At 38.8% G+C, this 13054-nt stretch overlaps 1 protein-coding gene across 4 annotated transcripts in view; it reads left to right on the forward strand.

Annotated features, from left to right (window-relative positions):
• Positions 1–13054, forward strand: part of LOC101395405 (uncharacterized) — a 37860-nt gene that overhangs the window by 17891 nt on the left and 6915 nt on the right. For all 4 annotated transcript variants that reach the window (XM_014783587.2, XM_087420683.1, XM_087420684.1 and 1 more), the window contains 6 exons: positions 342–425; positions 1420–1549; positions 7278–7322; positions 7431–7512; positions 7614–7706; positions 12955–13034. In XM_014783587.2, coding sequence (XP_014639073.1) covers positions 342–425; positions 1420–1549; positions 7278–7322; positions 7431–7512; positions 7614–7706; positions 12955–13034 — 514 coding nt within the window. The remainder of the gene's footprint in view (positions 1–341; positions 426–1419; positions 1550–7277; positions 7323–7430; positions 7513–7613; positions 7707–12954; positions 13035–13054) is intronic.

The raw sequence follows: 13054 nt of genomic DNA on the forward strand, positions 1-13054 counted from the left end.
ACAGTTAAAAAGATGCTGAGCCAGCCCTGATGGCCTAGTGGTTAAAGTTCGGCATGCTCTGCTTCAGCAGCCTGGGTTTGGTTCCCCGGGCGCAGAACCACGCCGTTCGTCTGTCAGTGGCCATGCTGTGGTGGAGGCTCACATAGAAGAACTAGGACTTATAACTGGAATATACAACATTGTACTGGGGCTTTGGGGAGAAAAAAGAAAAAGAAATTGAGGAAGATTGGCAATAGATGTTGTTAGCTCAGGATGAATCTGTCCCAGCAAAAAAAAAAAAAAAAAGAAGATGCTTTATTATTTTATTATCATGTTTTTGGAATTTTTTGTTGTTGTTTTAGGTGTTTGTAATACTGATAACTTCAGTTTGTTATCCATTACAATTGACTATGGTCCCTTTGGTTTTATGGAGGCCTATAATCCAGGTATGTATATTTATGTGTGTGTGTATACATATATATACACACACACACACGCACACAGTCACACACACATATACCTTATATCATTAAAAAATCATCACAGGTTTATTCTAGATAAACTGTTATAGCTAATACAGTGATGGGGTAGTATAAAGAATTGGGTTCATTCATAAAATGGTCATTTTCTGTGGTACTCAATCTGCCAGGTGCCATAGGGATACAAAAATGAGTCCTGTGTGGTCTCTGCCGTTGAGGAGTTACATATTAGAGAGATGACCTGAAGGGTAGTAGGGAATGTGTTGTCAGACAGACATGGATGTGAGTTTGACATCTGACTCTTAATGGCTCTGTGCCCCTGGACAAGTCATTGACCTCTCACTTTACTAATCTGTAAAACGGAGGTAACAATGATACAGTACTTACCACTGGAGGGATCAGAGCAGGCTTTGTGGAGCACAGGCTACTTGAGTTGGAGTTTGAAGTGCGTGTGTAATAACCTGGAAATTCTTGTAGGTTAGAAATGTATCCACTGTTAGGCAAATATTCATATTTTAAAAGGTTTTCATGTGTGTGGGTATTGTGTTTATATTACTTTTGAGTTAAATGTTTAATGTCAGAAAGATTTTTATCTAGTAAATATAAATTTATTAAGTTTAAAGATAAACTTAAAGGGGCCGGCCCGGTGGCGCAAGTGGTTAAGTGTGCGCGCTCCGCTGCAGCGGCCCGGGGTTTGCTGGTTCAGATCCCGGGCGCGCACTGACGCACCGCTTGTCAAGCCATGCTGTGGCGGCGTCCCATATAAAGTAGAGGAAGATGGGCACGGATGTTAGCCCAGAGCCAGTCTTCCTTAGCATAAAAAGAGGAGGATTGGCAGATGTTAGCTCAGGGCTGATCTTCCTCACAAAAAGAACAAAAAAAAGATAAACTTAAAAATGAAGAAACTCTTTATAATAATTGTCCCCACTGTAAATAATGATAGTATTTTTGTTGTAAACAGATTTTGTACCAAACACATCTGATGATGAAAGAAGATATAAAATAGGAAATCAGGCCAATATTGGGATGTTTAATTTAAACAAGTTGTTACAAGCTCTAAACCCACTACTGGATCCCAGGCAAAAGCATCTGTAAGTAAAACCTAAATCTGCTAATTAAATCTGTGTGGAAATATAGTTGTATAATGATCATTTTTTGAAAAGCAAGAAACTAGCATTTTTAAAGCCATCTTATTATTTAATCTTTAATAATGAAGGCATTTCAAACTATCTATTTTTCTCTAGTACAGTTCTGGCTTTTTTCCATAGTTATCAGGATAAAGTGTTTTCCTCTTTATTGATTTTAGGTGTTGTGCAATTTTAGTTTACTTCTTTTTTGATCCAAGGGTTATTTATCTCTCTGTTTCTTAATTTCTAAGTAGTTGGGCTTATTTTGTCCATATTTTTATGATCGAAGAATGTGTTTGGTAAAATCTACTATTCAAAATGTATTAAGGTTTCTTTATGGCCCAGGGACATAATAAACTTCTGTACATGTTTTATGATCATACAAAAAAATGTATACTCTCTAGTCGAGGTTTTACTGTATCAAATTGAGTATATCCAGTATATTATTCAAGTCCTTTATGGCCCTATTTATTTTTTGTCTATTAGATAAGTGTGATTCATAGTAGATGTGTATTAAAATATCCCACTTTAGGGGCCAGCCCTGTGGCGCAAGGGGTTGAGTGCACACACTCCACTGTGGTGGTCCGGGCTTCGCCGGTTCGGATCCTGGGTGCACACTCACACGCTGCTTGTTGGGCCATGCTGTGGCGGCGTCCCATATAGAGTGGAGGAAGATGGGCATGGATGTTAGCCCAGGGCCAGTCTTCCTCAGCAAGAAAAAAAAAAAAAAGAGGAGGATTGGCAGATGTTAGCTCAGGGCCAATCCTCCTCACAAAAACAACAACAACAACAACAACAAAAATATCCCACTTTAATTGTACTTTTATCAAGTAATTTTTTCTAATTGTTTGAAATTTACATATTTTGCTATTGTATTATTGGTACATACAAGTTTTTTACTTATATTTCCTTCAAAAATCATGCCTTTTATCCCAACATAATGACCCCCTTTATCCTGATTAGCACTTTTAACTCTCAGTTTCAACTTATCTGATATTAATATTGCCATTCATGCTTTCTTTTTGTTGGATTTGCCTTGAATCTCACTTTATTTTTTACCTTTCTTTTTCACTTTGTTTTAAAGTTTGTTTCTTGTAAAAACAAACAAAACATATAGCCAAGTTTTAACTCAATGTGATGGTTTCTGTCTTAATAGAAGTATGTAGGCTGTTCACATTTATTATAATGATTGATTTATTTTATTCCTTCCATCTTACATTGTGCTTTATCTTTATTTTACTTGATGTTTTTCTCCCCCACTTTCCTTATCTTTTTGATTTGAGTGGTTCATTCATTTCCGCTCCCATTGTTTTGGAAACTACTGTATTCCCATCCCCCCAACACACACTGGTGATTATGTTCCTTTTTCTGCCACTTTCTCTACTGTTATATGAAAACAAGTTTCCAAATATTTTCCCTCACTAAAATTCTATTTGCTCATTATTTTTCCCTCCATCTCAGTAAAATGAGACCTTTTGAAGGCTTTTTTATGTTTTACCTCTAATTACCCAACTGCTAGATTTTGCTAAGGTAATTTAATGTTTTGAATTTCAGGCTGTTGGTAGGTTTTCTCTTGAAGTATATCTCTTCTACTTTAAGAGTCTTTGCCCTTAGTATTCCATTTCTCCCTTCCCCAGTACCTGCCTCCCCCCCCGCAAATTTCTAGTCATTTCACTGCTTACCACTCTTGTTTTTTTCTTGGTTCCCTCTTGAAGTCTCTGTCTTGATTACTTTCTTAAGTATTTCACTCACACAGGGTATATAGGTGATATATTGTCTGAATCCTTGCATAACCATTAGTATTTTTATTTTCCTCTGACAGATAATCTAGATGTAGGGTATTAGGGATATTAGATAGAGTATGGATTTTGTTGCATGTAACAGAAACCCAAAATAATAGTAGCTTGAACAAGATGGACATGTATATTTCTCTCACATAAAAGTATGCAGGTTGGTAATTCAGTGCTGGTATGGGGACCGGTTGTCTGAGTCCCAGACTGCTTCCAGCTTTCCATCCCACCCTCCATGGTCCTCATGGTCTGAGATGGGGCACCATCTATAACATCCGTATTCTGTGTAGCAGCGTGGAGAAGAAGAAAAGAGGCAAGTCCTCGCTATTTAAGGATACATTTCAGAATTTGTACACATCACTTCCCTCATTTCACATTAGCCAGAACTTAATCATATAGCCGTATATAGTATAGTGGCCTTATGAAGAATCAGCTTAGCTAAACTGGTCCAAAAATGCCTTTCCCTATATAGTTATGGGTTAGTTTGGCCGCAAGAGAAATTCACAAGATCTGGAAGGCAGAAGTGAAGCAGCAGCATGTTTACACCCAGAAGGCTGGTGTAGGGTCAGGCACTGCTGCAGCTCACCCGTCTCGTGAATCTGCCGGCTCATCTTGTTGGCATGGGGACATAGCCGAGTCCACAGCTCCTCAGCTCCTCTGGATGGCCTCCTTCAGCTTCTCTGAATCTGGGCCCGGGCGTGTGCTGCTCTGCGGTGAAGGGCACCAGCTCATCCTGCAGGTCACCTGCACCGCTGAGCGTGGGAGCTCGAGCTCTAGATGCGGGGTTCAGTTTCTCTGTGTAGGTTCCAGTTTGTCTTCACTGTCTCCAGCTTCACATCCGATTGTCTTTCCTGTCTTCTCGGCTCACTTTGAGCCCCAAGACCAGATGCAGAAGCAACAGCATTCTCTGTGCTTCTTAGCCAGCTGCCACAGTCATGTAAGGTCGCATTCCTAACATAATCCCTTGTTCCATAGCACCAGCAGTGGTTCTGCTTCTCTGCCTGGGACTGTGACTGACAGGCCAGTGAGGGAAAGCTCTGCTGTTGTTCATTAAGTGTTGCCTTTCTTCCATTCCTTTCTTTTTGTGCTCTGGCTCCCCATGATTTGAATGTTATGAATCCTCAATATATTTCCAATTCTCCTATTTTTTCTCTATGCTTTCCATTCCTTTGTATTTTTGCTCAGTGTTTTGTGGGGTTTCTTTTACCTGATGTTCTAAGCCTCTCAATTTGAGTCTCAAGAGTAACCGTCTTCTCTCTCAATTCATCTACTGAATTTCTTAGTCTGAAATCATGTTTTGTAGTTCCAAAAGGTCTAATGAGGTTTAGTTTATTCTTCTTAAGTGTTCTTATTACATTTTTTCGTATTGTTCTCTGTCTCCAGTAGCAGTTCCTTTGCCTCTTTATTGGGGCTCAGCTCCAGCTAAGTGGGGGTGCACCTTGAACAGGCCAGCAGAGTACTGCAGGCCAGTTTTGAGCTTCCTGTTGGGCCTCCAGGAGGCTGCCTCTCTGCTCGCAGCTCTCCTCAGCAGCCGAGGCAGGTTCTCTCCCACCTTCTGGCGTAGAGAGTTTTAGAAGTTCCCCTGTAGCCTCTTGGAAACCAGGGAGCCCACTAGCTCCTTCCACAAACATTTACACAGGCAGGGCCCTTAACGTCTTTGCCCTGCTCAGCCACGCTGTACCTCAGGAGTGAGCGTCTGCGGCCTCGCTCAGACCCTCCGGGCCCCGCCCGCCTCCTTCAGGCCCCAGCAGCTCCTGGGCCCAGGAGAGGATTTGAATTACAGCAGGGAAGGGGCAGGCACCAGGAATTCTTTTAAATTGCCATCTTCCTTTGACATCCCTGGTTTAGTCTTTGGCCTTTCATGCTTTTAAAGGAAATCAGTTATTCGCCTTCTGGTGGTTCATTGTGGTGGGGGGCCCTTCATTAGAGGGTATAGTGCTTCTCTGGCCCCTGCTTACTGCTCCCTGAGGAAAGAGGGGTTAATCATCACTTTGATGAATTTGGGAGAAGAAACTAAACATGTGTGGCTCATCCTATTAATACTTCTCTTTTGGGAATCTGCCCGACCAGCGATAACACACGTTTTCGGCTTCTTGATGCGTTAGTTTTACCGGGGTGTGCCCAGATGGCAGAGGCCCGTAGTTATAACTGCTGTTCTAGCAACTGGGTGAATAAATGTTTCCAAATTAGGCACAACCTATTATCATGCCTATTTATCTGCAAGCCTAAGCCGTTTTCTCCAGACTAGCTTTTATCAGTAATAAAGCTGAAATTTTAATCTCAGTGTCTGTTGTGTGATCTCTCATTCAGAATTTAGGCTGAAGAAAAAGGGTACATGGCTGCCTTTTTAAACAACAGAGTAAATAATAAATAGATAACTTTGTAGTGTCTATAATTAGTTACTCAAAATGAAATATCTTATGTATATATATGAATATGCATGAGTGGTAATCTGAATACATTAATAATTACAAAGAACGTTGAGATATTTGTCGTTCCGACCACTAGACATTGAACTCCTTGAGGGCAGGAACCACATTTTAATCATTTCTGTGTCTCCAGTGTATTTACAATAAGATAAAACGTATTTGTCTTCACACTCCCCCCCCACCAAAAAAAAATCTAAAATTTACGATTTCCAATACAACAAGATCCCAAATGGAAGGCAAGGCATAAAGTGATTTTATTAACCCCAGGTAGCAAAAAAATTGCTACAATAAGGATAAAAGTTTTACATACCATCAATGGTTTCCTTAATTTAATTTAAAAATATGTTGGTAATGTAGTCACATAGTTTAGAACCAAAGCAATATAAAATGATATTCATTAAGCAGTCTTCATCTCACCCTTGTCTCTATTAATTTTATATCCCTTTTGCCTCGCAGAGTTCACTCATTCATTCAACAACTACTTATTGAGATGCTTAGTATATGTCAGACACTATTCTAAGTGCTAAGTGGACAGCAACGAATAAAACAGCACAATAATTGTGCCCTCATGGTGCTTACTTCTGGTGGGAGAGACAGTCAATAAACAGAATAAAGAAGTTTATAGCATACTAGAAAGAGATAAGTACTATGGAAAAAAATAAAGCAGGGGATAGGGAGTACAGGGAGGAGGGGTTTGCAGTTTTAAAAGGATGGTCAGCACCTCACTTGAGCAAAGACTTGAAGGAGTCCCAGGAGCAAGCCACACAGATATCTGGGGGAAGAGGGCTACGGGCAAGGGAATACCCTGTGCAAAGGCCCTGGGGTGGGAGCGTGTGGGGGTGTTTAAGGAACAGCAAGAAGGTCAGTGTGGCTGCAGAGGAAGGAGCAAGGGGAAGAGTAGTAGGAGATGAGGTCAGGAAGGTGAAAGGAGTGGAGCTTCAGAATGTATTACGCTTTTGTGTCACTTAAATACACTAAGAATGTTAAGAAACAGAAAGTTTATTTGTTTAAAAATGGGTTTAAGGCTATGAACGCTTTAATTTTTATGAAATGTTTCACTATATTTTCATACATTCAGAAAAATAAAATGTTATTGTATTGGGCGAGGTATTTGTAATGCATTATTTTGGATGTAAGATGATTTTAAAAATACACCAGAAAAACCCATTTATGTAACTCTTTTTGGTACTAGAAACATATCAACATTTGTCCTTTAAGCTAATTGTATGTAGTAAGGTTTCAGGAGTGACATGATTTGATCTATACTGTATCTAAATCTTTGAGACCATAAATTTATATTGATAATTTTCTCTAAAATATGATATATAATGAAATCACTCAGCTAGAATCAGTAGCATGTAATCTAATGTGATTTAATATATGAGAAGGTTCACTTGGTTCTTATAAAATGTAATTTAAGAATGTTAATTTTAAATCAAGGTTTAACTGTCTTTCTTTTTCTCCCTCCCATAGTGCTGCTCAGATTCTTGAGGGGTATCCTGATCTTTATTATACAAGGTTTGTCCTTTGTGAATACGGATTTTAAAGCATCCTGGTTGGTTTGAGGACAATTCTTAAAATAGTGAGAATTTTAATAGCACATTGAATTGGTATTTCTCCTTCTAGATTTAGAGAATTGTTCAAAGCCAAATTGGGGTTACTTGGAGAAAGGAAGGGTGATGAGGAGTTGATTGCATTTCTCTTACATGTGAGTTTATCATTTTATCTTTGCTTGCCGATTAACATTTGAGTTACTATTCAGCGTAGTTTTGAAGAATTGAGATTGATAAATATTGTTACTTTCATTAGCTCATGGAAAAGACAGAAGCTGATTTTACCATGACGTTTCGGCAGCTCAGCGAGATTACTCGAGACCAGTTACAGGAGCTCGCTGTTCCTCAGGTAGTCATTTGTGACACTGGGCTTTTTTCTTGATTCAGTTTTCTTTAACAGGTTTATTGAGGTATAATTTACATACCATAAAATTCCACTCCCCTTAAATATACAATTCAGTGATTTTTAATAATTTACAGATTGGTGCAGTTATCACCACAATTCAATTTGAGAACCATTCCATCCCTCTGAAAAGGTCCTTTGTACCATTTGTCATTAATCCGTGTTTCTACTCCCAGCCTCAAGTGACGACTAATTTACTTTCTCTCTCTCAAAGTTTTCACTTTCTAGACATTTCCTGTAAGTGGAACCATACAATATGTGGTCTTTTGCATCTGGCTTCCTCGCGTAGCATATTTTTGAGGTTCATCCATGTTGTAACCTACATTATTAGTTCTTTTCTGTTTACGACTCAGTAGTACTCCAGTGTATGGATATACCACATTTTGCTGATCTATTTAGCAGTTGATGGGCATTTGGGTTGTTTCCACTTTTTGGCTATTGTAAATAAATACTGCTCTGAACATTCATGTACAAGCTTTTGTGTGCACATATGTTTTCATTTCTCTGGGATAGATACTAGGAGTGGAATTGCTGGATTGTTTAGTAAATGTATTTTAATTTTTTGAGAAACTGCCAAACTGTTTCCAAACTGGCTGGACTTAATTCAGTTTTAAGAATATGTGTTGCCTTTTAATTTCAGAGCTAATACATTGCATTTATGGAATAAAATGGGTATTACCAGAAGACTCCTACTTATAGATTTTTAGAAACATAGACCTGTTTATAAGGTCTAAGTCTTTTATATTGCAATTATTGCTTGTATTATTTTTGAGATTAAAACAGCCTTATTTTTTTCAATTTAAATTTCTTCAATATCTTTCATGACATTCTCTGTATAGTTAATGTTATCTTTTCATAATTTTTAAAAATTCATCCTCACGCATTTATTCAACAAGTATTTATTGAGAACCCACTATTATTGAGAGTTTATTCTGGGACAGGCATTATAGTAAATACTTTACAAAATAATGAATAATAATAATATAATAATAGCTAACATTTATTGAGTGCTTATTATATTTCAGGCACTACTCTAAGCATTTTATATGTATAATCTTTGCCATAACACATGAGGTAGGTACCATTGTTATCTCTATTTTACTGATAGAGAAACTGAGGCACAGAGAGGTTGTAACTAATGCCAGGTCACACAACTGGTAAAAGTCTGGCTGGATTCAGACCCTGGCAGCTTTCTCCAGAGTCCGTGCTCTTAACCCCCAGGCTCTACGCATTTCTCATGTAAGCCTGCTGTAGCAGTAGCTCAACATAGTAATAATAGGAAATTTTTATGAGCTTTTTTCTTTTTTAAAATATTCAGTCCTGACTCACAGATGGCTTAGCTTTATTTTATTTATTTATTTATTTATTTATTTATTTATTTATTTATTTTTTGTGAGGAAGATCAGCCCGGAGCTAACATCCATGCCAATCCTCCTCTTTTTGCTGAGGAAGACTGGCCCTGCGCTAACATCCATGCCCATCTTCCTCCACTTTATATGGGATGCCGCCACAGCATGGCCTGACAAGCAGTGCCTCGGTGCGCGCCTGGGATTCGAACCCAGGCCGCCAGCAGCGGAGCACGTGCACTTACCAGCTATGCCATGGGGCCAGCCTTTTATGAGCTTTTAATTTATTCTCTGTCAATAGGAAAACAGCAGGATCTGATTCTCATGCTTACACAGGCCTGATGAGGCTCCTTCTAAAGGTGTTTTTCTGCTAATGGGCACTTAGCCTGTGGTTCTGGTGGTAGAATTTATGTTAGAGGAGCTCTGAGCAGTGAGTAAGCCCTTCCTGGGCCTCCTAATTCACGTGCCCAGGCAGGTCCTTCCCCATCATACATCATTTTGCCTTAAATAAAATAGAGACATGGGGTCCAGGGAGAAAGCAGAGGACGGACAGCTTCCTCCCTCAGTCCTTCCATCCAGTCAGTCACAAATGAGAGGTAGCATAGGATAAGTCATAAGGCTTGGAATTAGAGTCCTGTGGAAGTTGAGTCTAGACATCATCATCCAGTAGCTGAGTAAACTTGAGCATGCGATATATTTATTTATTTATTTTTTAAAAAAAGATTTTATTTATTTAATTATTTCCCCCCAAAGCCCCAGTAGATAGTTGTATGTCATAGCTGCACATCCTTCTAGTTGCTGTATGTGGGACGCGGCCTCAGCATGGCCTGAGAAGCGGTGCATCGGTGCGCACCCGGGATCTGAACCCGGGCCGCCAGCAGCGGAGCACGCGCACTTAACCACTAAGCCACGGGGCCAGCCCTGAGCATGTGATTTAACTTCTCTGAGTGTCCCTTCTCTGGTCAGTAACAGAGGCAATCCACGCTAGGCCTAATTTTTTTTTTAATGTTTAAGTACAGTCACGTGGTTAAAAACCTTGTCCCCATCCACTGCATTCCCCTCTCCCACTCCTGGAGGAAGCCATTTTTATTAATTTCTTATATGTCCGTCCAGTGGTTTTGAGTCAAATACAAGCAGATATTGATATATATATATTTTTTATATTTTTTAATATAAAAGATAGCATACTTCTTTGTAATGTTTGCATCTTGTTTGATAGTATGTCCTGAAAATCTTTCTATGTCAATACATAGAAAGAATCCTCATTCTTTTGTAGGTGTACCATATTTTATTTAACCAGTTGTCTACAATGGCACTTACGTTATTTCCCAACTTTTGCTGTTAAAGTGTACATAGATTATTTCATTTGGTACAGATGAATCTGTAGGGAATTTCCCAGAATGGATTTCTGGGTTAAAGGATATACATGTTGCAATTTTGCTACATCTTGCCAAACTGCCATAGGCTTTGACATTTTGTATTATTATCAGCAATATATTTCTTTTTAAGAGGGGAAAAATTAATTAAAGAAAAATGTGAAAACAAATGCTCAAGATGAAAATATTGTAGTCTTTTTGAAGGTTTAGTTCCCTGACATTCATGATCCATTTGTTAAAGTAGTCTCAGGCTTAGACTCACAAAATTTTCCGTTGAGAAAGGACATTAAAGATGAATTCATTTTACGATATGGAGACTGAGGCCAAGAGAGGTTAAATGACTTGCTGAATTCACATAGTAGTTTTTTACAAAATCAGAACTAGAACCAAAACTTCCTGCTGCCCCGTGTCCTTTTCATTATGCCAGGCCTGCCAGCTATTCCTTTGTGAATTCTTACTTCTTTGATATTTCAAGCTCCATTATTTTACCAAAACTTGGTCCTTGTTTTCCCACATAGTGAAGCAGAGGCAAGAAAGATGGATTTTCTAGTGTATGCTCAAGAGGAAGTATACTGTGGTGATGGAGGACACTGGGCTCTGGAGGCAGATGGGGTGCTTCAGCTCCGGGGTCCCCTTCGACAGGCGTGTGAGCTGGCACAGGTTTCTCAATTTTTCTAAGCCTCCCCTGTGTCATCGGTGAGATGGGTTAATAGTAATGTCTAGCTCAGAGGCCCTCCGTCGTCGTTAGCCCTCAGTGGTGATTTCAGACCTCTGTTTTCTCAGCGTGACCTCCAGCAGAGTCCACCTGGGGTTTGAAGGAAAGGTGCCACGATTGAGAGGATGTCAGCAAGAGGCTTCAGCTCTTACCGCTTATTGTACAACTACTTTCAAACAAAAATCATTGTTGTCAGTGTAGGAAATAAGAGTTAAACTACTGTTGATTGAAAAAGAAGCATAGTAAATTTTATTGCTGAGGTAGGTATGGATCATACTAATTATAAGGAAATTATTGTTCTCACAGGTATGGGATAGCCATAAATTACATTTTTAGGAGTGATTTGAATAAAAGAATGTCTACCTGTTCAGTAGGAAATACAGAAAAATGTTAACCAATAGGCATCTTTGATGTAATTAAAAAATTATCAGTGGGGGCCCCCAGGTGGTGCAGCGGTTACGTGCGTGCACTCCACTTTGGCGGCCTGGGGTTCGTGGGTTCGGATCCTGGGTGTGCACTGACAATCCGCTTGTCAGGCCATGCTGTGGCAGCGTCCCATATAAAGTAGAAGAAAATGGGCACGGATGTTAGCCCAGGGCCAGTCTTCCTTAGCAAAAAAGAGGAGGATTGGCATCAGATGTTAGCTTAGGGCTGATCTTCCTCACACACACACAAAAAATTATCAGTGATTTGTCTATTGAACTAATTATCATTTAATTAGTGATAATCACTAATTATCATTTAGTGTGTGGAAAATGGAGACAAAGTAATGTTAAAGTGACTTGTTCAAGTTCTTGACAGGTATTGATATTTAAATTACTAAGAGTTGGGAAAATTTAAGTGGGAAGAGATTGTTACACTTTTAATCATTTCAATAGTTAATTTCTGTGTCTTTGGATTCTGAAACTTTTTCAACTCCCTAGCTCTTAGGTACAGCTAGTTGCTTATTCCTTTGTGTTCCCTTAGCCTTTTATATATATTTCTATAAAACTTCTAAAATGGTATTCAATTATTTGTTTCTACACTTTCCTTCTTGAAGGCAGGGAGCATGTCTTATTAATTTTTATATCCTTCCCACCAAACATAGTTCCTAGCACATAACTGACATTCCATAAATATGTGTTAAATGAATTAATAGATGGCTAAATAAAACACAGTTACAAATTAAGCTTTTAAAAGTAAATTATAGGGGCCGGCCCCGTGACTTAGCAGTTAAGTGTGCGCGCTCCACTGCTGGCGGCCCGGGTTCGGATCCTGGGCGTGCACCGACGCACCGCTTCTCCAGCCATGCTGAGGCCGCGTCCCACATACAGCAACTAGAGGGAAGTGCAGCTATGACATACAACTATCTACTGGGACTTTGGGGGGAAAATAAATAAATAAATCTTAAAAAAAAAATATATATGTCTATTAAAAAAAAGTAAATTATACATTAAGGGAGTTCCTAATTTAAAGGAAGGCTTTGGTAATATAAGTATTCACATATAATCTCTATTTATGGGAACTTTATATATTTTTTATTTCTCTTAAATCATGCCATTACATGGATTTCCATGAATTAGAATTTTAGAGTTGAATGTTACATGAAGAAAAGGATAATATTATTCCTTTTCAGTACTACTTCTACTTGAAATAGCATATCTTAAAAAAATCTGGATATTGTAAGTTATTATTAAAGAACATAATTTAAAGGAATATAAAGTTAAACTGAACAGATATTAGTAAAATAAGCCATCTATCACTGTATTTTTATTTAGCAATTCTGGGCACTGAAGATGATTTCAAAGCACGAACTCTTTCCTGCCTGGGTGTCCCAGTACCTTCTGAGACTGAAGAGGTAAGGTAATCTAATCACTT

The sequence above is a fragment of the Ceratotherium simum genome, chromosome 32, assembly GCF_057802395.1.
Source record: "Ceratotherium simum simum isolate JZ-2026a chromosome 32, ASM5780239v1, whole genome shotgun sequence".
Classification (NCBI taxonomy): domain Eukaryota; kingdom Metazoa; phylum Chordata; class Mammalia; order Perissodactyla; family Rhinocerotidae; genus Ceratotherium; species Ceratotherium simum.